The sequence below is a fragment of the Falco peregrinus genome, chromosome 3 (genome assembly GCF_023634155.1).
Source record: "Falco peregrinus isolate bFalPer1 chromosome 3, bFalPer1.pri, whole genome shotgun sequence".
NCBI lineage: Eukaryota > Metazoa > Chordata > Aves > Falconiformes > Falconidae > Falco > Falco peregrinus.
In genome coordinates, this window is record NC_073723.1 from 18687219 (window position 1) to 18709688 (window position 22470).

At 42.5% G+C, this 22470-nt stretch overlaps 1 protein-coding gene across 6 annotated transcripts in view; it reads left to right on the plus strand.

The window, feature by feature from the left end:
- The window catches only part of TMEM65 (transmembrane protein 65), a 37703-nt gene extending 26056 nt beyond the window's left edge, over positions 1 to 11647 (plus strand). For 2 of the 6 annotated variants that reach the window (XM_055799557.1, XM_055799560.1), the window contains 4 exons: positions 166 to 220; positions 1417 to 1459; positions 2463 to 2568; positions 4164 to 11647. In XM_055799557.1, the coding sequence (XP_055655532.1) occupies positions 166 to 220; positions 1417 to 1459; positions 2463 to 2568; positions 4164 to 4259 (300 nt within the window). In that variant the 3' untranslated portion in view covers positions 4260 to 11647. The other 4 variants (XR_008746458.1, XM_055799559.1, XM_055799558.1 and 1 more) reach the window with 4 other exon arrangements.
- The last annotated feature ends 10823 nt before the right edge of the window (positions 11648 to 22470 follow it).

Below are 22470 nucleotides of genomic sequence, written 5' to 3' on the forward strand. Positions count from 1 at the left end.
TACTCCAGGAGGGTAGGAGCAGTGCAGATCTAGTAGAAGTAATGTCTATTTATCCTTTTAATTTTAACATAAACAAGCAGTAAGCAATACTTTTGCCAGTTGAATCAATATAATCTATTCTAATTCCAAATCCCTCAAATAATAAGAAAACTCTTTATTTTTCAGGGAACCCAAATAGAATTGTCAATTGGAGTTGTCCTAGGAATTTCAACTATGGCAGGCAAGTAATAAAAATGCAGTATGTGTAGACTTAACATGGCACATGCCTATATTTTAGGCTGAAAGCAGGCCATAGGGCTGTAAAGGTTGCTTTCTTGGTCTTGCAGCTGCCTTTCCTAATAAAGAACAACATATAGTTGAAGCAGGGACATACTCCATTTGCAGAAATGGAATTTCAGTTCAAATAGCTTTTGAAATGCTTGTTGCCAGTTTTAATCTAAAAGTTCAAATCCTGGGTCACTTAAAGCATATTTGCATTTCTGTAATAGAACTGCTCTAAATTCCCTAGGATCTGCTATTTATGTACATGTATATACACATTTGTAAGTTGCTGTTTGCTTGCAGTGTTATGTGAAGATTGGTGCTGGTGTCCTTTTGCTGTGTTGGCTGGTGTTCTTGGTGGCTCCTCTGCCTCCGTGTGATACTGCGGGAGGGCCAGGCAGCCCCCCTGCTCCTGCACTGGGCCAAAACTGATAAGCTCTGCTCGACAGCTTTGGTGCCTCTGCAATGCCAGGGAAAAAACCCTGCTCACGGGTCCACCAACTGCAGGTGCAGCATTGCTCAAAAGCATGCAGATAGCTTAAATGAAAATTTATATAGCAGAACGAGTTAATAATTCGGAGATTTGCAGCCCTCTGTTGCTTGTGACTCTTATCTCAACCAGATCTGCTGTAAAATCCTGTGTTTTAAATGTGTGACTTTATTCCGTCATAAGTACAGTATTTATGCCTAAACTGACACAGCTCATGGGTATACTGAGGTGTTTATCAATGCTACATATGTGAATAACGGCTCCTTCTATTTCCAGTGCCCCTGCAGGCACTGGAAAGCCTTGCTGGCTGTCCAGCGTTAGCTGTGTGAAGCTGGCAGTCATACATGGCTGCTTTTAATTCTGAGCTGAAAAGTCACTACATTGAATTTTTTCAGGTGTCACTGGCAAGTTTTTATTTGTATTTGTCAAGTTTTCTTCAGGTAAGTTCAGAAAAATAGTTGGACTTCCTGTTATTGTTATTCCGCTGCTGTTATTGCAAACTGTAATAAGGTCAGAAAAAACCTCTAATAGTCTTTTGTGCTATATATACTGAGTAAAGTAAGAGCCGCTGCAGGGGGTGAGGGACGGGAGCTGGTTGGTTTTATTTGTTATTAAAATACTACTTTGCTTTCTTCTCCCCTTCTCTTCCCTCTTCCTCCCTCCAGCTGCAGCTTTGGGAAACCTCGTTTCAGATTTAGCTGGACTGGGGTATGTCTGAACTTGTATTAAGAATATTTTTTTTTTTCCCCTCTCTTCCATACACTATTGGTGCTACTGAGCTAGAACATATAAACTGTTGAAATTGATTTGTTTGGGTTTTTTTTTCCTAGCTCTTGAATTTTGCTTCTGTAAACTATATGTCTGTAGAAATGTATTCTGTCCTTGCTGAGAAAAAGTTGGAATATTAGGTGGTTCTTGTCAAGTTTAAAACTGCCATGTGATAGTTCTGAAACAGGATAACAGTCTCGCTATTATGGTATTATATATTTTAAGTGGTGGAATTGGGATGTTGTTTAACCTCATTCAGTGTAGTCTGTAGGTAATGCTTGCTTTTAAAGAAGTATTAGAATTTCTACAAAGTGTGCCATTAAAATATGAAGTGGAAAAATAATTTTTTTTGTTATATAATACCCTGGTGTGATAAAATGGACCTAATATACCTCCTCAGATTATGTCTAGATCTGAAGACATTTGCTTTTCCCTGGATAAAACAATTATGTATCTTCAGATCGAGGCATACCTATTTCTGATATAAACAGATGCAGCTGATGTGGGGTTTTTTTTAATGTTTTAAAGGAAGCTTCTGTGTAATTAGTGAAAGTAAAGCTGGCTGTTGCATCTCTTTTCCCCTACTGTCCCTCTGATATTTCTTTTTTCTGCGAATAACAAGGCTTTTTACTAACTAGTGATTGTGTAACCTTTCCTCCAGCTCTGCAAAAACACGGTAATATTCACACCAGTTATGTCTTACTGCATCAAGTTTTTTTTCTGGAAATACTGCATATTAAATCGGTGGGATAGTTAACTAACTGCAAAATGTGACCATCAGAAGTCTGAACACTTCCCCTTATTTACCTCTCAATGGCTTTATCAGTATGCTGAAGGAAAAGCTCAATTCATTTTGAGTTCAGTGCTTCAGATATTTCAAAATCCTCACTAGAAGATACAGTCAGATCCAAAACTGTTTGTTCTTGTTTTCTTGTTCTTCTAGTCTTGCAGGTTATGTAGAAGCTTTAGCTTCACGACTGGGTCTGTCTATCCCCGATCTGACACCCAAACAAGCTGATATGTGGCAAACGCGTCTCAGTGCACACTTGGTGAGTATGCTTTAGGTAGGCACTGTTTGTGTGGAGCTTTTTTTGTTTGAACTTCTGTTGAATCGTATGTGATAAATCCTTTTTGTCACTTCTGCCATTAAATCCTTACCGACCACCACCATTTTGCACATCTCCTGGAAACTTTAGTTGTGAGCCTATGTCAGGGAGCATCATGAGACTGGATTGTTCTGAGCTTGGGTGTGTTTTTTGTATGCAACAAGCCATGCGTGTCTAGTAACATGGATAAGTCTCTGCAATGACTTCATGTATGCTGTGCAGGTGCCTGGGCTGAGCTCTGCCTACTGTGATAGGATAGTTTATTTGAAAGTTACGACCCCATAGAAGTTTACTCCTATACATTCTTTGTCAGGTGCTTGCTATTCCTATACCTGTTCTAGTATATATTAATTTCTAATATTCTATAATTAGCTTGGATATGAAATTAGTTTCCCCTGGGTAAACTTTTAGCATTTGAGTAATATTCACTGCCTGGGTTTAAAATTGCGGGACACTAATCTTGCAAATTCATTTGCAGGGTGATTACTTAATTAACATTTTAAACATTTGAAGTAGTCCCACTTCAGCAATGAGAGTGTTAGTTTATTTTGATTAAAGAAACAGATTATAAGAAGCTGAATAAAGGAACAGGTGCTTCTTTCACTTTGCCAGAATGAACCTTCTTGGGGAAAAATACCTTTGCAGATTTAAGGGGAGAGAAATAGCACTTTCTGAGGACAAGTTGGGGGGAGGGGGGGGAAAGTCTGCTTTTAGTGCACTTTTTAGATCAAAGCATTGAGCAGGGAAAAACTGGCATGTTGTGGGCTGCCCTTTAGTCTGTTCGACATTAAGTCTTCTCTGTGGAAGCGGAGTCTGTGTGGCAAAAGCCTGTCATTGCACTGCAGTTCATTCACAGCATTTTTCTGTGAAAAGACGTCTGAGCACCTTTGCCTGTACAGTAGTGTTTTCTCTCGCTCGCTGTCTCAAATTTTTCAATACTTTCCACCTTCTGCTGGTGATGTGGTTCGGATGTTGCCCATTGTCTTTCCTTTCCTTTTGACTTTTACTTCTCGGCCAATTGCAAAATATTTTCCAATTACTTTTTTTTTTGTCTTCACCTTGTGCCTTTGCAAGCCATCATGTTTGCAAGGAATTCCTCATTCCTGACTCTGATAATTTACATTACCAGATACAAGCTTGTTTTTTTAACTGCACCGAAAATGTGTGTAGCATTTGGGGGGGGGGGGGGAGGGGAGGGGGGGGGGGTGTGTGTTGGTGTAGTGTTGCTCCCCCCTTCCACTTTCCTGGCCATCCTACTAATCCTTTGAATCAGTCTCCTCTGTTATCACCTGTGCAGCTCTTCATTGGTCATTCCCCTCCCCTTTATTCAGAATTGTCTTTTATCACAGCACATGCTATATCCAATGTTGTCATACCTGTGTGTGTCTCATAGATTGTGTTTCTGGTCTGCATGCTAAGAAAAATATGGCTCCCAACCGAAAACTGGAACAAAGGGTCTGTTTTCCTGGTTGTGCTGGTGCAACACAGCGAATGAGTAACTACTGATCAGTGAGAAACTTTTTCCCCCCTTTCTCTAGGGTAAAGCTATTGGAGTGACCATTGGCTGCATTTTAGGAATGTTTCCTTTGTTGTTCTTTGGAGATGAGGAAGAAAAACTGGAAGAAAAAAATTAACCTTTTTACAAGACGTATACAAATGTAAACTACTGTACCTCAATTATCAATTATGCTGTCAATATTTAGGAATTAACAGACAGTAAAAAAATGTATAGACTTGGGAACAAAACCTTCAGCATGTCGTTTTATGGAAACACTAATTTATTGTGGCTTTGTTGTGTTCAGTACTTCTTTTTATAAGATATCATCTAACTTTTTATTTAATTGTAAATTTTTGAAGTGTTTTCACTTATGGCAATATGTTTACCACTTTCCCTTTGACCTTATTCTTTAATGGATTATTACTTCAATAATCCATCATGGATGACAGTATCACTCTTTGAGTTGCATATTGGTTGCTCAACAGTTGTAATTGCATGACAAAGATTTCACTGCTGTTCATCAGGTCCTTCAATGCAGATTATTACAGGAGGTTGGTGATGAGTAATTTGAAGTCCCTCGTTTTGCAAGATGACTGGTTGTCCCTTCACCAGCCATCAATTTACACTGCATTTAGGTTAGATATTTCAGTGATCTATGACAGTTTAGTTTGCCTTTTTTCACAGTTCTGAATGTCTCTGAATTATCTTCTGAGGTGATCATTTTAATGCTTTGACAAGGTAAGTGTTTCCAGTATAGGCTCTTAATCAAGTCTGATTTTTTTAGTGGTGTTTTAACACCTGTACGTCCATATTCGTGCCTCTTTTTTTCTTTTTTTTCTTCCCCTTTGTGAACGATATTTTGAGAATTGAGTTGAGAGATTCTTAAATTTGTCTTCCTGAGTTTTGAGTGTGGTATTAAAGAATTCAGACCAACTGTTTCAAAACCGCAAATAACTTTTATTGTTCTGCTTAAAATAAAGTGTGACTAGTTCATCGGGTGGATGAGGCTGGGGAGCACTTTGGAGTGTAAATAAGTGGAGGCATTGCAGGTTTGTCACGGGTGGTTCAGTTGAAAAAAAATGTGACATCAGTCTGGATTAGAGGACCTGATTTGCAGATTATAACTTTGTATTTAAGATTAAACCTTTGCTACTTTTTTTTTTTGCCGTGAGAATTAGTAAAGAAACCCAAGCAACAGAAAAAAGGAGACTTGAGGCCTTTTTCCTTTTTTTGCCTTCTGTTTTTGCAGTCTTATTTGGTGTATTATAGGTCTGACAGTGCAGTCACATTTAACTGTGCTTTTTTTATACAATCATGAATAAATTCATTACAACTGTCGCGTATTCATCATATTTCAGGATCAGACTTGCAGGAGCATAATGTTAAATTGATAACTGTTGATTAGAGGGGAGGATTTCGTACCGGTTTAAATACTATTTGGAAAAGATACTAAAAAGAGAGGTACAGCCAGGGCACCTGGAAAGTTTTATTGCTGGAATTGTTAGCACTTTTGAAAGCTATAAAGAAATGTTTAAAAAAATAATAAAAAGTTAAGTCCCCTGGTGACTTTTATTCGCTATAGGAAAAGTCTTATTGTAACGTGTATGTTTTACAGTGCTCCTTGCTTATTTCTTGGTCATAAATCTGACTTCTCTGTTCTCATTTCTAGAAGCCCTTTAACAGCAGTACTGAATCTTTTAACATCCATGTTTAATGAAGGTGACAGTGTTGTATCTGTTATTTGAAAAGCAGACTTGGAAAATACAGTCATTAGTAGCACATACTGTACTTTGTATGTTAAACCATGAGAATCTTGACCGAACTGTAAACCTGAAAGAAGTCTCAGCCAGGCATAGAACACAAATGCAGAGGAGTTTTGGTTTGCGTTTTCAAAGTTGAAGGCTTTATTAAAAAAAAAAAAAAAAAACAAAAAACAAGAAACCCCAACCAAAACAAAAAAAAAAAACCCCACAAAAAAACCAACCAAACCAAAGAAACAAAAAAACCCCTCCAACCACAAAAGATATGCACAAAACCCAGTTCCGCTAGAAAATTATGCGCTCCTTCCCCAACAGATTGCTGCTGGTTTACAGTACCTCAGTGATCAGGCTTTTTTAGTCATCCACACATTTGTTTTGCCTTAAACTCGTAACGTTTCTTCCCCTACATGTACTTTTTGTTTCTGTTATGTTTCTATACAAAGCTGTAAGTATTTCCCATATGTTCTTTGAAGTACGTATCAGAACAGTTTTGCATAGCTTTTTTGTAGCAGTTTTTACAGTAATGCCAACACTTTCCCATTACGGTACTGGCATCTTCATTGGAATCTTCCAGCAGTGGCCAAATCTCTGTTCTTTGCCATCGTACCAACTGGAACGCTGTTTCCATCACTTTTTTAAGAGCTCATGAGAACAATCAGAAGGCTGTCAGCTGTCATAGTAGTGTTAATTTTATAATGGCAATAGGAGAGACCATGTATTCTTGTTAAATAGCTTGTGCATGTAAATTGAGTACGTTCTGTTACTGTATGTCAAACTATTGTACTGCAACCAATGCTTTTGTCAAATTAATGAACTAAAATATCTTTGAAGAAATTAATCATGTGTCGTCTTGTTAAACTATTTAGCTGACCACAAAAACGTGGAGGGCAAGTGACACATGGTAAGATATCTTGGGTGTTTCAGGCTGTTGTCTGATACTGTAATCAAGAAGGTGACTTCTGGAGTTTCAACATTTGACAAATGTGAAGAAATAACTTGTGATTTGAGAGGAACAGTGGCTTTGCTAGAGGCTGAGAGAAAGTGCTTGTTGGGGCCAAGCTGCCACCCTGAATACAGTAAGGGTAGCTTGCTTTGCCTGCAGGATCCATTCTTGTGTGGATGGTGGTGCTACTTCATGTGGAAGGGAAGATCTGTGCCTGATCTGTACCGTCTCCTCATGAGGAGGGTGGGTTTTCCTGGAGTATATGGATGAAGGTAATCCCTTATGCTCTGATCATGCTTTTTAAAACACGTAACTGAGAAGAGAGCACTAACAAAATGCTCCTCTGTGTTCTGTTGTCTCCTCTTTCCTTGATAAAAGGAAAACCAAACACTACAGGCTTGTTCAGAGACTTCAGTATGGCTCCATTTTTTTTTTTTTTTTATTCTATCAGTTTGTCCTGGGTTAACAGGGATCTTTCACATTAAAGGGCTGGTAGACCTGAAATTGTGTTTATTTTAAAATGCTGTCTTTTATTGTAACTTAAAATATAAATGTATTTTTGACTGTATGTTATCTCTAGGGACAAAGAACATGCATCTGATTATATGGTTATGCAAATCTTCTCGCCAGTATTTTCTCATGCATGTACTTTTACATAAATTATTTGAAATCAGACAACGTGCTTTGTATTGTCTTTAAGTCGTTGAACTTTCTGTAAACTTTTGTACTACAGCAAAGCTGTTCTGTGTTTCTTTATTAGACTAGATGCTGGAGGGGTATTCTTAATAATATCCTGTGGGTATTCAGCCTCAGTTACACAAAACAGGAATTTATTATTTAAGTTATAAGCAGGTGGTCCTTTGTCATTGTCATTGGAGATACCACCGTGGGGTGGTACTTCTGTCTCTTCGTGCTTGGAAGAGCGTGATTTAAACAATTAAAATATTTGCATGGTAAATTGGTGGCATTTGTGATTCATGTTAGTCGGAAGTCCACTTGCACTTGAATTTATGGAATTAACTGAGGTTTTGTATGCAAACTAAGCCTTTTTGAACTTTCCTGAACTTCAGAGATCCTCACTTTGTTTTATTTTTTCCACTCCTTGTTCAGTCCCTTCTGTGAATGTCTGCATAAAGAAGTGCTGTGAGTAAAACACCTGTACTGGAAGGATGGTCTCATCTCATTTTGACAACGTGTATAGGTTGGCTGTTATTTTACTCTATTCTAATTGCACTGTGTAGTAGAACTCTTAATACTGTTCCAAGAGCCTGTCGCACTTCTAACCAACTTGTTTCCTTCTTCTCTGATGTTTTACATGGTCTAGTGACAAGCTGACAGAACAGTAGTATATAAACTGAAGACCTTAATAAAGTATTGAGGAGTTACCATCCTGCTCTGAAATTCTTAAGCCTCTGGAATTTTTTAACCTAAAGTATTAAGAAAATAGCAAGAGCTACTCCGGGTTGCAGTTAATGGTCTCAACACGAATTCAAGCTCCTTTTTTAAAGTATTTGATATTTGTTAAAGCTCTGTTAAGAACACTTGTCTCTGTGTTCAGGACCCTTGGCATCCAGAGTGTTGCTTCAAAATAGTATTGGGGGAGTGGAGGGATTTGGGCAAACTTGGAATTTAAAAGCCAGCTGTGGTAGAACGCAGAAGGATATTATTTTTTGTGCTTGTTTTGGAAAACTACCTTCCCCAACCAAAACAAACACCACCACCTAGAGAGACCTGTGAGCTCTGCTGGCCCTGCTCCCCCAAGTCACTAGGATTTGAGCAGGACAGTCTGTGAGCCTCAGGTATGTAATTCAGAGTCATGACCTTGGGCAGCAACAGGGCGTGTGGAGTGCTAATGTGTCTCTCCTATAAGTAGATGATGCCAAGATGAGCCTCTTGCAGCAGCGTGAAGAGGACTGGCAGGAGAGGGTTCTGGTTTAACAGTCTTCACATTAGTGCATAGGTATCTAAGCAGTTGGTTTAGATACTGATGCAGCTATGAATGCTGCTCTGGTTTCATGGGTTGCTTGTTCTGTCTGTGTGGGCAAAGACTTGACTTGCTGTGAAATACCAAAATTATTTGAGACTTTAAACCTGATGCATTTTGTGTTCTGCTCTTGATGCTGTGCTTATCAAAGTGTCTTATCTATATGTCTTTGATTGTGAAAAAGGCCGTATGCTTTTGCTTAGAGGGTTTAAGCCTTTCCAAACCTGTAAATATCAGTATTATCTATCCATAAAGAGATTATATTGCAATGGGTTATGAAGTATACTGAATGGCACCATTGACTGCTTAGAAAACAAGGTAAGATTTGCTGTGTTGGACCTACAGCTGCCGTTCCCATTGGGAAGAGGGTTGCCACTGAGCAGGATGGTAGTGTGATAACACGGAGCGCTGCCTTGTCTTTGCGCAGCACTGCTGCTTGGATTTGGCAGGGTGATCTGTTTGCACCATGGTGATGCTGTGCAGTTTTGTTGAAAATGTGTATCTGTCGCTTCTAGGTAGGAATGAGGAGGAAAGGGAGGAGAATGGGATTCTGCCAGGTCATTTTCCCTACATGGGGATGCATAAGAGTATCCATTAAGAGAGAAAAAAAAACCCTGTGATTTGCATTCATGCTACTTTCCTGCTGTCCTCTGTGCCTCAGATTGCTTTTAACATGCTGGGAGATGGGAAGAAAGAGCTGATGAGGCTTACCTCCCCCAGGGTGGCTTTTCTGCACACCTCAGCTATTGAGCTGCCAATAATCCCTGCATAGAATTGTCAAAGGAAAAAAATAGCCCAGAAATACCCCCTTTTGAACACAGGAGCCCTTGAATAGGAAGAGGAGAATGATTACACTTGATTTAGCTTTGCAGTACAACTGCCTAGTTATGAAAGATCACATCAAAAACCAGTTGGATCTTAAAAGGAAAAAAGCCCCTTTTGGTGAAGTTTCAGGCAGGCTTTCATGCAGAATCTGCAAGTAACTTTTTCTCTCTGTGGTTTTCACTGATTAGTTACTTGCTCCGTTTTGTGTAGGAATGCTGAAAGGCATTGTTTTCCTTCTACCCGCTTGCTTTTGTGAGGGCATCAAAACCCCTAAGGGATGGCAGGACTGGGAGAGAGGCTGTGACCAGAGCCGTTGCTTGTAGGAAAGCATCCTAGGTGTGAGGAGCAGGCTCATCTTCATTTGTAGGATCTTGTTTCCCTTGTAAAGGCAGACAGACAGTGGGAGGATGGTTCCTATGGGAAAATAAATTATTTTGTTGGATTGTGTTAGTTTACGCCAAGGGTGGTTATATTGACATGTTGGGGAGCAGGGCAATCCGTCATGCAGACTTTTAAAAAAAAACCCAAATAAAGAAACTCTTCCCAGCCTGCACTGGAAACCTTAACATCTTCTCTGTGCAGTAGATAAATGGCCTGCAGCTGTACATTTTTTCAGATCACAAAGTCCTGGGAAAGCCAAAATCCGTTTGTATGTCGTGTTTCTATGTGTCCCCCACATGACGTGGGAATGGTTTGGGTACTGGTGAGCTTGGTCACTTGCAGCTATCCTGCAGGCTTCAAGCCTCAGTTTTCGTACAAGTTTGGAGGATTCCTGAAATGGGATTTCTCTGCCTAAATGTAGACTTTCCATGTTGCAGCTGGGCAACTTCACCTGGGTTACATACACCGTGACCCCCTTGCGTATGTTCGAAACACCACCGGAGAATATATTTTGTCTGATGTATTGTAGGTGTCCAGTTCAGGATGGGATGGGTCATGCTCTGCAGGCAGGAGCCTCTGCACCAAAACCAAAAGGCTGATGATAAGCCATGTATTTGGGGTGTATTAAGAGTTTCAGTCCTGTTCTTTGCCCAAAGTTTGCCCAGGTTTTGGTTGACCTGGCCCATGCAGTGTTGTTTTTGATCAGTGAAATCATATGCTAGTTAGCTTGTACTTGGAAATGGAAGAGTTTATTTCAACATGAAATAACTAGTTCATTGGATGGAAACTTTTATTGTAGTAAAGCAAACCTACTTCAATTGCAAGTGGAGCAGCTTGGTAGCAAAGAGGGGTAACAGGGAAACAAATTACTTCTTTAAAAACTTTCCAGCAGGGAAGAGCTGCTCTGTTCTGGATGGCTGTTCTGTGGGACGCTCCATGTGGGTAGCGAATTACAGCTTTTTTGCTTGCATTTCAGCTGCTGTGACAAACAATGCAAATGTCACAAGTTGCACAGCAGTGGGGCTCTCCGTTGTAAATTACTTTGCTTGAAAACTGTAATCTATTAAAATAAACAGATTGGCCAACAAAAAGGAATTTAATAGCATGCTTGTAACTAGTGCGCTGCTAAATGCTGTCAGCTTGCTGTTGCTGAAAGTCGGTATAACACAAGTAGGCCAGTGGTGTGATACAGCAAAAAGTTACTGATGAATCTTTTAAGAGAATTGTGGCCTATGAAAAAATGCTGATTTTCATGCATATTGTGCAGCTGCTTCCTCTCGATGCTGGGGTTGCTTGTGTCTCCTTGAGTCACTTGTGGTTCTGGTGCTAGCGTGGGGGACACATAATGAAACACCGAAGAATATAATTGCAAAAGAAGAGAACACAGAAAGGAAATAAACCTTCCCTTCAACGAAATACAAACAAATTATTCATTTCATTAAAATATCTGGGAAAAAAAGCAATAGCACTGTTTTGGTCTAAACTGGTATCTTTCGTTCTGGCAGTCCCACAGATGGTTACAAAGAAGCTAGAAGATTTCTGAGTTCCAGCTGACAAAAACCTCTTTGGCTCAAGTTCTGTATTGACTTGACTCTGATTTAAACTGAGTCATAATAAACAGAAATTATGGATTTTGCGTGGTCTATTTCTTAATCTTTTAATTTTCTAGTTTATTATATTAGGGTGCTCCCCATATGTGCAGTCAGGCTGTGAAAGAGCAAGAGTTGCTGTTTGTTTTGTGATTGTTATTATAAATTATTGAGGACAATTGTGCATGGCGTTTTTTCCCTATATAATACTCAGCATATTTTAAAACTATTATCATATAGCTCCTGGCTGGATAAATGCATCACATGTAAACAAGTAGTCTGTTTTCTCACTCTGAATCTAAAATGGAAAAAGTTATTAGGGTGCACGTTCTTTTCCCCCTTCATGGTAGTCTGTGTTTCGCTTTGATTAGCTGATGGCAATTATTAGTACACTTCATTTATGATTTGGCTGTTTTCCTTTAAAAGACCTTTCCAGCCACAGTGGAAGCTACAATGGTAGCTACTTGCTCACTGTGTGGTTACCATATGAGTTTCAAAAATTTTGTTTGCTGCTTGCTCTCTGAACTAAACGTGCAGCCTTCTGTTGCTTTCTGTTAATGGCATTGATCTTGTTTATATATCCTGATCAGGTGGCCCTGGATGTTGTGGAAGAGACTTTTTCAGTGTAATCCACCATCAAAATAATCTGGCTTGTCTCATTGATTCATGCAAATAGAGTTAAAAATGTTCTGATGAAAGCCCTTTAAATATGTCTCCAAGATATGCTCTGATTCACGCACACGTGTGATCTGATCTAGTCAAATGAATCTCTGTTTCGGTTCCTGTAGGGTTTTTTTAGGAAGAATTTAGGAAATAGTCCGATCCAGCAATGTGAGCAGATGGGTTGGGACTCTGATGCCCACATGCAGTCTGTAAGCCTGGCCACGGCAGTGCAGGAGACGTGGTGACCACACTGCACCAGTGCCACCACGTGCCCTGAGCCTTGCCACACTGACGGCTCCAGCCAGCTCAGTCATTGACAGTAATTCCAGTGGGGAGCGGGGTCCCTCGTGGGACAGTGCCCATGCTTTGTGCCTGTAAAAGCAGAGACCAGAGGGCAAGGGCAGAGTCTTGGAGCTTGGAAAGCTCCTGCTGCCAGGAGGCACCCGTTTAAGAAAGAAATGGTCTGCTGCAGGACAAGTGACATGTTGGTGTCTTCTGATGACGTGTCCTCTGATCTTGCCTACATCTGGAGCAGTCCCTGACTTCTATGCACTGTGGGTTTTGCATATTTTATCTCACATCCTCATCTAATTCTGGGTAAAGTTTGCTGGTAGCTTCCTTTGGATATGTTGGTGACAGAGCAATTGTTCTTGCTTCTTCCAGACCGTAAGAAAATGTGGAAGAAGTGGTGGTGGCATAGAGGGTTAGAATGAAAGGCAGACGAGTTTCTGCATTTTTTCAACATGCTTTTTTCTCTGCATGGATGCTATGGAGATATGTAAACATTAAGAAAAAAAACCAAACCAGTAAACCAAAACAAAAAAACACCCTTAGCTGTTGATGCTGCTGTCCATGACTGACTGACTGTTCTGGCTATGCTTGCCATGCTTGCCAGTATCGTGTCTGTGATGTTGCAGGCATGGTAATACTGTAGTTCTTTTGCAAACTGTGGTCTACAGCTTTGGTATATTTTGATTTCAGTAGTGGGGTCTTTTTTTTTTTTTTTTTTTTTCTCCCTAACCTTCATTTTTAACTGTTATCTAGTTTGCTGCTTTGAATTAGTACTCCGCAGTGTGTCATATAAGTAATTCCTCCCCATGGTTGGTGTATATGCACACTGAAAAATATTCATATGTTGAAAAGATATCTCTTCTTCTAACCACTCTTAGTCACTGTTGAGATACAGTGCTCTTTCCTGTATATCCTATTAATCTCATGTGGCACCATTCACTCTGCAAGTAAATAAAACTGCATTTTCCTGTGCTTATAAACAGGGTGGTGTATTTCAGGGATTGCCACGAGATAGCTATAACAAATAGGAAAATTTTATGGCTGTTAACTTTTTCTTCCTCCTGATATTACTGTCTGCAAAAAACTGTCTCAGCTTTCATTACTGCACAAAGGAGATGTCCTTCATTTTCTTTCATCTCCGAATTTCCAGCCCTACTAACACTAAATAGTTGTTCCCAGTTTTTTTTCTACATGGGCAATTAGATTGTAGTTTGTATTAAAAATGTTTGGATTTCCTCTTAACGTTTTTGAATCCTTCTTACAGTATCCTGTCACTAGCTGAAGTGTGAGCAGTAGTTGAGGGAAAAGTGTATATATTTATTTATTAACAGCAATATTTTTGCTTTCTGTCTTCTAAATGCCGATTATGTCAAACTCTCCTTATCCTTGGCATTGCTGACTGCCTGTGCAGAGAACACCGTTAATATTTTTTGCTGTTTTACAATCTTTGTGCGTGTCTTTTTTCTAGGTGGGTTTTTTTTTCATTATTTTCAAGAACTATTAAATGCTCAACCCGCAAGAGGAAACTGTTCTTTCTGATCTTAGAAACAATGAATCAATTTATAGAAACTGGTAGTTTTGCCAGTAACGTTGCTGGAGAAACCTGTGGCAGATCAGCTTGTCATTCTCTTTGGAGGGGTAGGATTTGTCTCACTTAAGCGTGGCTTTCTAGAAGTTACACGTACCTCTGAGCCACTCAGAGGGTCAGACAGACATCTCCAGAGGATGCTTGTGTCTCTCTTCTTCCAAAGAGGAAGCTTAGCTGACCAACTGTAAATTATGCCCTAGACTTTAAACTTGGGGGGTGGAGGTGAGGTGAATGCAGTGTTGGCACCTTATGGCTTTTGAAGGGCATGCAGCTTTCTGGCTCCTCGGGGCTGGATCCTGCTCTCATGGTGCATCGTGCGGTGGGCTGTGGGGCTGGGTTTGGAGGTTTGTTGCTTAGTCCTCTGCATCCTGGGAGAAGACAAGCCAGCAAAGCCCACTCTACGTCTGAGTCACCGCAGGGACCCAGCCCGCTGAAACAGGCATTTGCAGATCAGGTAACTCCTAGGGCTGTCCCACGTTCATTTCCCTGACTCTTGTAACTCCTGGCTGATTTTGATACATGGCTAATAGGGTCTGAAAGATGAGTGACTTTTGCAATTGGTGTAAGTGAAGAGAAGAATAATAGAGGTGTATGAGGCAATTTATTTGAATGTGACCAGGCTCCAAACTTGGAGCAAACTCAAAGCTATAATAAAGTCTTTCACCTTCAGGACTAGACACTGCTAAATTGAAAATAAGAGTGTTATTTCTGGTGGTGGTGTGGGATTGGCAGACTGACATTTCTGTTGGCAAGCAACAAAAAAGCTGTTGTCCTTCACTGTGAAAAGAGGAAGGCTGTTAATATTCTTGGCCTGAGAGAAATAGAGTTCCTTGTCTGTACTGGAGATTTGCCTCAATGTTTTAAATCAAGTGACTTTTGGAAAAGCAGCTCAGATTCTTTGCTAAGCTGTTCTTATAGTCTCTAGTTCTCTGTACAGTGTGGGAAACCGGGCCAGGACAGATGCTGGTAGTGGTGTATCAGGTCTTTTGGGGCAGTTTGATGCAGATTTGGCAGGGCTGTATCTAGATTACACTAGTAAATGGAAAGTGTGCAAAGACTTACGTGAAATTCATTGAACTGACAACGGGGCTTCAGCCATTACTGGTTCTCCACCGTATGAGATACATAGGTTTTATTAGAAGTGGTCAGTATTTATATAGGGTACAGGATGGATGTCTGGGAAGGCCCCTTTTCCTGGAGCATAAGCCCTGGTTAAACTTCAGACTTAAGATGCAGCTGCCACAGGATGAGTATCCATCACGTGCACAAGACATGTCTACCTGGGGTAAACTTGTGCTGTGCTGAGGCCACACCAATTTATTTCTTTAACTAAAAGTTGATAGGGCCTATCAGATCTCTGCATAGACAAAGAGCATCTCACCATAGATAATGGTGGATTCCTGCCCTCTGCAATGCCGTACGTTTACCATTTATCAATTCACATGAGCTTTTAACATCCAAGTACATATGTAAGTACTGTTCAGTGTCTCCTTGCAGAAAATGTTCTGGATAGAGAGTTCATAGTATGCAAGGTACAGCACCAACACTGAGTTAGGTGTGAATGTTCCTTTAACCTAGAGGAACCAGGGGATCAGGCCCAGCCAGCATGGGGTTATGAAAGGCAGGTCCTGCTGGACCAACCTGATCTCCTCCTGTGACAAGATGACCCACCCAGTGGGTGAGGGAAAGGCTGTGGATGGTGCTTGCCTGGACCTTAGTAATGCCTTTGACACTGTCTCCCACACTGGCTGCTCGTGGCTCCGATGGGTGTGCTTTATGCCGAAGTACGAAGAATGGTGGTGAATGGAGTTAGGTTCAGCTGGCAGCTGGTTACAAGTGATGTTCTCTGGGGCTGAGAACTGGGGCCAGTCCTGTTTAGTATCTGTATTGATGATCTGGGCAAGGGGACTGAGTGCACCCTGAGCAAGTTAGCAGATGACACCAGTTTGGGTGGGAGTGTTGATCTGCTTGAGTGCAGGAGGGCTCCGCAGAGGGATATGGACAGGCTGGATCGATGGGCTGAAGCCAATTGTGTGAGCTTTGGCAAGGCTCAGTGCCAGGTCCTGCACTTGGGTCACAACAGCTCCATGCAGCGCTACAGGCTGGGGCAGAGCAGCTGGGGGAAAAGGACCTGGGGGTGCTGGTGACGGCCGGCTGAACATGAGCCAGCTGTGTGCCCAGGTGGCCCAGAAGGACAACAGCGTCCTGGCTTGTGTGTGGCCAACAGGACCAGGGCAGTGACCGTCCCCCTGCACTGGGCACTGGTGAGGCGGCACCTGGAACCCTGTGTTCGGTTCTGGGCCCCTCACTGCAGGGGGGACACGGAGGGGCTGGAGCGTGTCCAGAGACGGGCAACGGGGCTGGGGAAGGGGCTGGGGCACAAGTCTGATGGGGAGCGGCTGAGGGAGCTGGGGGTGTTCAGCCTGGAGAGCAGGAGGCTGAGGGGGGACCTTGTCGCTCTCTGCAGCTCCCTGACAGGGGGCTGTAGGCAGGGGGGGGTCGGTTTCTTCTCCCAGAGAATGGCTGAGTCACCATCCCTGGAGGTATTTAGAAGATGTTTAGATGTGGCACTTAGGGACATGATTTAGCGGTGGAACTGGTGATGCTAGGTTAATGGTTGGCCTTGATGATCTCAAAGGTCTTTTCCAGCCTACGTGGTTCTATGATTGTGTGACTCTAAGATGAGAACCTTTTGTGTGTGCAGAATCATTTTGATCAAATCATAATGCAGGTTTCTCCTTATGACCTCGAACAGCTGTTTTTTCTGTCACAAACGTGACAGATTCTGGCATGATATTGACACTGTGGAAAGTTTTCACCCCTGTTGTCTAGCTGTGTCCTCAGCCTGTCTGATACACTCAGGTATCGTCTTGGGGCTGCTGGCCCCATGTTTGGCCTCCAGTCACACAGGGGAAGGAGTCTGCTGGAGAGGCTCATGGACTGAGGGAGCTGCTGGTGGACAGCACCAGTGATGGCACAAAATACCCGCCAGGTCTGGCACCAGCAGAGAGTTGGGTTCACATCCGCGGTAGGAGCCTGTGATGCTTCTAAAAATCAATTTGGCACTGGATGCAAAAATCCCTGTTACAGCAGCACAGCGCTAAGTTCAGCTACTCATAGTGAACCCTCAGTGCCATGGGAGAGGGGCCTGGAAAATGGCCAGAAGCCCACATGTGGCAAAAAGGGGAAGGGAATGGAGCCTAATTGTGAAGGGGAGATGGGATGGAAGGTTGCAATGAATGTCATGGTTGTTGAAATGGGATGTAAAAAGCCTTTTTGAACAGGGATGTTGCGTATATGTGAGAGATGCCTGCTGCTGTGGAGCTTTAGAGTGCAAAGGATGGGGGGTTTAAGCAGGGAAGTGTGAGAGAAAATATTTGGGTGTTAAAAACTGGGCTGGTGGTGGGGAGGGGGGATGATGAGTCAGCAGGATAGAGGGTAGGGAAATGAAAAAACTGAGAATTCTAAGAAACTGAAAGCAAGAAATAAGTAAAGATGCTTCAAAATCTTATCAAATGAACCCACTATATTAAAGGCCTGTGGGGGTGTGTGGTCCTTTATGGATATGAAGGCGGGCAGCAGGACCGCAGGGATGCATCTAGCCAGTACTCTTTGAGCTCTGGTGGTGGGTGTTGCTGTGAAAATCAGAGATGCTTTTGTTGATGAGCTTGAGAGACTGTATTTTGTTGCTTTGATTAACCTGCTTGAAAGGTTTGAATTCTGCATGTTTTTTACTTATGATTTCGGGGCAGGGGATTTGCAAATGTTGTATGACCGAATTAGCAGAGAGATACAGGTTTTTTGCATTTTAAAATGGAAATAGAATAAACTGGGGGGGAGGCAGGGGGGGGACGACATAATCTGTATAGCTCAACAGCAGAGAGAAGTCACAAAATTTCCCTTTCAGCTGGCTTCAAACAAAGCCACCTTCATTAACATGAGTATTGTGGAACACATACTTAATCTTCATTAATCTTAACATAGATGATGGATTTAACTTAAGAGGCTACGAGGTTAAGTCAGCATATGAATGGCTGTGGCGTATTCCTTTCACCAAAGAGCACATTTATCTTGATATCTCTGTTGGAGCTGCAGCAAATGTACTTTCCGAGGGCAGATATGGGCAGGAATAGCTACTCACCTGACTGTTCATAATACAGACCTCACACTGATGTTACATTAGTTGTTCACAAGCAGAGCACAAGCGTGTGTTGTTTTAGATGAGCGCGTAAAGTGAATCACAATTCAAGGATCATCTTTATTTGAACTTTAAAATATTTAGTTTATCGTGTGCTACACGTATGCCATTTCTCAGTAGTGAATCCAGTACTGAGAATGTGGATAGCATTCTACAGGTCAGATAGGCCCGGTGGGCAAGTGGAGGGAGATGGATGTTGTTTATCCTGCCTTTAGCAAGTGGACAATGAGGTGGACTGAAAACTGCTTGAATGGCTGGGCCCAGAGCCATGTCCAGTTGGAGCCCAGTCACTGGTGGCGACCCAGGGGTCGATACTGGGACATCATTAATGAACCTGGATGATTGGGCAGAGTGCTCTGTCAGCATGTTCGCAGATGATAAGAAACTGGGAGGAGTGGCTAATACACCAGAGAAGTGTGCTGCTGTCCAGAGGGATCTGGGCAGGCCTGAGGAATGTGCTGACAGGAGCCTCATGGAGTCCAGCACAGGGATATGCTATGCTGCCCCTGGGCAGGAGTAGCCCCGGTGCACAGCTACAGGCTGGAACTGACCCCAGAAAAGGCCCTTGGGGGTCCTGGTGGACACCAAGATGGCCGTGAGCCATCAACGTGCCCCTGTGGCAACGGTGAACCACCAGCCTCCCTGGGCTATAGTAGGCAGAGCGTTGCCAGCAGGTGAAGGGAGGTGATCCTTCCACTGCTCAGCCCTGGTGAGACACCTGTAGGTGCTGTGTCCCGACCTGGGCTCCTCAGTACAGGAGAGACATGGAGGTGCTGGAGCAAGTCCAGTAAGACAACGAAGGTGGAATTGGAGCATCTGTTGTATGAGGAAAGCCTTGAGGGAGCTGGGATTATTTACTCTGGAGAAGGGAAGGCTCAGGGGCACCTTACACATGTGTGAATACTTGACTGGGGGTGTGTGAAGAAGGCAGAGCCAGGTGGTTCTCAGTGGTTCCCAGTGTCAAGACAGGAAATTCCATTTAACTGTAAAAACACCCCAACATTTTATTGTGAGGGTGCTGAAACACTGGAGCAGATTGCCCAGAGAGGTTGCAGAGTTTCTATTCTTGGAGATACTGAAAACCTGACTGGACACAGCCTTGAGCAACATGCTGTAGGTGAGCCTACTTCGAGCAAGGGGTTGGACTAGGCCATCTCTAGAGTCCCTTCCCACCTCAGCCATGATGCGATTCTGTACGAAGGATATATTTTTATTATCCTGTGGAAAAAAAAAATCTTCACTGGAATGAAACTGCAATTGTTCAGAGGGTTTTGGTGAAAAATATGAGAAAACAGGCATGGTACAGGTAAAAGTTCATTGGTAGGTAGAACTTGGAAACTTCGCTGTGGTCAAGCCCACATTTTATCTTTTACAGGCTTCTCAGTTCTTGTCAGAGAAGGAAGGGTGCGTGTTTTGAATTATGCTGGGATGGATTTGGTGGTTGAAACCTGGTTTGGAAGAAGGGCCTTTGAATTTCCTAGTAGGGAGAAGCTCCTGAAAAAAAAAAAAAAAAGCATACCACATACATGGTGCTACCTTTGTGTCTGACATACCACAGCTGGAGGGGGGGTGGTGGTCCTAGAAGAGCTTGTCCGCTTCTGTGCCTCCCTACCAGCAGTAGAGCAGGACCAGGATTTCTATTGCTTTTTAAAATGCATCTCTGATTTGTTGCTTATTTCTGTCTCTCTCCTCTTTGTGTGTGTGTTATCCCCAAAGGTGTTGGCTTTCCAGGTCAGTTGGCTTGGAGCAGGCTGGGGGTACAACAGCTGCAGGACATGATCTCTCTGGAATGAGTTATTTGGAACGCATGTGAGAAATGCAGCCTAATCCTTCTGCAGCTTGCAGAGCTTGGCATGAAATAGTTTTTCTCCTACAGGCCAAGTTTATCTCATTGCAACCACTTAATATAAGCCCTACCCTCTGATCTGTTCTCCTTTGGAAAGCCATTATTTTCTCATCAACACTGGAGAGTCACTGGGAGAGAATAACTTGGCAGATTTTGAGGGCTCGCTCTGAGCTGGAGGTGACAGCAGTGGGAGCGGGCATTTCTGTCTGTAGGGGAGGGATGAAAACTGAAGAATTTTATTCTAAACCATCCTCAGTATTTATAGTTTAAAGAATGGCTGGTGATTGGATGTAATCTGCAGTTGATGGGTGGTGGGCGTAAGGAAAAGACCCGCAGTAATGCAGGTGAAAAAGATGTTAGCAACAGGAGCTTCTGAAATACCATCTGCTAAATAGTGGTGTTGGGTTCCAGGCATTGCTGGTGTAATTAATGTGTGAGTGGGCTGTGGGACTGCAGCTGGAGAAAAGATTTTCCTTCTAAATATATTTATCATTGTAAATAAAAAAACTGGAGAGGAGATGCTTTTAATAAAAGCTGTTGCACATCATCAGCTTTATGCAAATATTAGGTAAGAGACACATCTTGCACACAATGAGATTTTAAAGCTGCTGGAATAGAACTATTGGAAAACATAAAGGCTGTTATTTAATTGCAAATCAACCCTGATTTTCCTGAATAGGCCTGCTTTTCATTCCTTGCTGCTTTACACTGTCTGTGGGTTCCGGGGGAGGCCATCAGACAGTGCACTGACAAGTTCTGGTTAAACTGTCATACCCAGAGTGACCTTGGGCAATGCATGAGACTGACACGATGAAAACATTTAAATTTTTTTTTCCCAGCTCTCTGCATTAGGTCCCTGGATCTCGGGTTTCTTTTGCAGGCAAGACTTTTGGGCCCCTTTCAGAGTAGTGTGAATTCTCTATACCAGAACCTGAGTCCGAGCAGACATCCTGCAGTAAACCTGTATGTTGGGAGTATTGCAAATGCTTGTTCTGTAGGATTTTCCGGGTGAGCAGTAGGAACTTCTTGCTGATCCCTACCCATGGCAATGCAGGGTTGCATTACTCCGTCAAGAAAGAAATCCTGCTGCCTCGTGTAGACAAAGAGGTAGATTCTTTTTTTCTTTACCTTTTCTTCCCTGACTTTCACAGCGCTCATGGCAAAGGCAGGCCCTTGGCATTTCCCTGCTCAGCAGCTCCAGGGATGGGTGATGAAGAGTCATTTCCAACAGAGCCAAAAATTATTCTGGATGGGCTCATTTCCCTGTGTTTCCTCAGACTGCACTGATGCTCAAACGCATGGCACCATCTCAGTACCCAAATAACATTCAGGCTGACAGGGAGCTGGTGAGAGCCGTTGTCTCTGGGCTCAGGCTGGATGCTGGAGGCTTTCACCAAGCGCTAGGACTGGGAATAGCAAAAGGGAAGAGTCGGGGTCCAAAAAACACAGGAGAAGAACAGAGGATGGTGTGGCAGTTGATGACTGCTACGAATAATAGTTGGCCTGGTAGGAGACTCGCTTAGGGTGGGTCAGGGTTGGATCCTGAATATGTCTGGATGTCTGGAATGACTTAAAACTGAAATTTAGAGGAAAATTGAAGATTTCTGGGAATTTTGAAACTTGGAGGAACTGTACCTAACAGGCAAATTACCTCCAGAACATTGATGCTTGCAAATTTGACCCTATCAGAGAAAGGGTGCTTCGTGTGCAAACTTGCAGATACAGGCAGTATCTGAACCAGAGAAATCAAGGATTTGCCCAAGAAGTGTCTCAGTTGTAAGTTGTACAAAGACTTTCTTTGTTTCTAACAAATGCTTTTGTGTGTGTCCTTAAAGTCTCCCAGGGGCCATCTCTATTTCAATGACACAGCTGCTTCAGTGTGAGACTCCTTCAGCAGCCGTGGCAAGAGCTGGGATTTGCTTTTTGCAAGTTCAGTCCTGTCTTATGTGAGCTGAACTGCTGGAGCGAGCCTCTTCCCTTTACTGCCTTCTGAGGATGCCTTGGACTCTGAACACTTAAAATTCAGCATGAAATGAGGCTGGTCTTGTCAGCAACAATTTTCCAGCATTTAACAAGTGTTTGTGACAATTTGTAAACAAACAGGAGATCATAGGGGGTCAGGTACATGTCTTGTGTTTTTAAAAGTAAACGTAAATATTAGGCTTAGAGAGAATCAACACTGTGTTGCAGTCTGTTCTTCAGGCTGTTGGTGCCTGCCATTTCATGAAGGCTTTCCCATTTGGGGTATCATCTGCTGTGCCTTTGCACAGAGGCTTTTC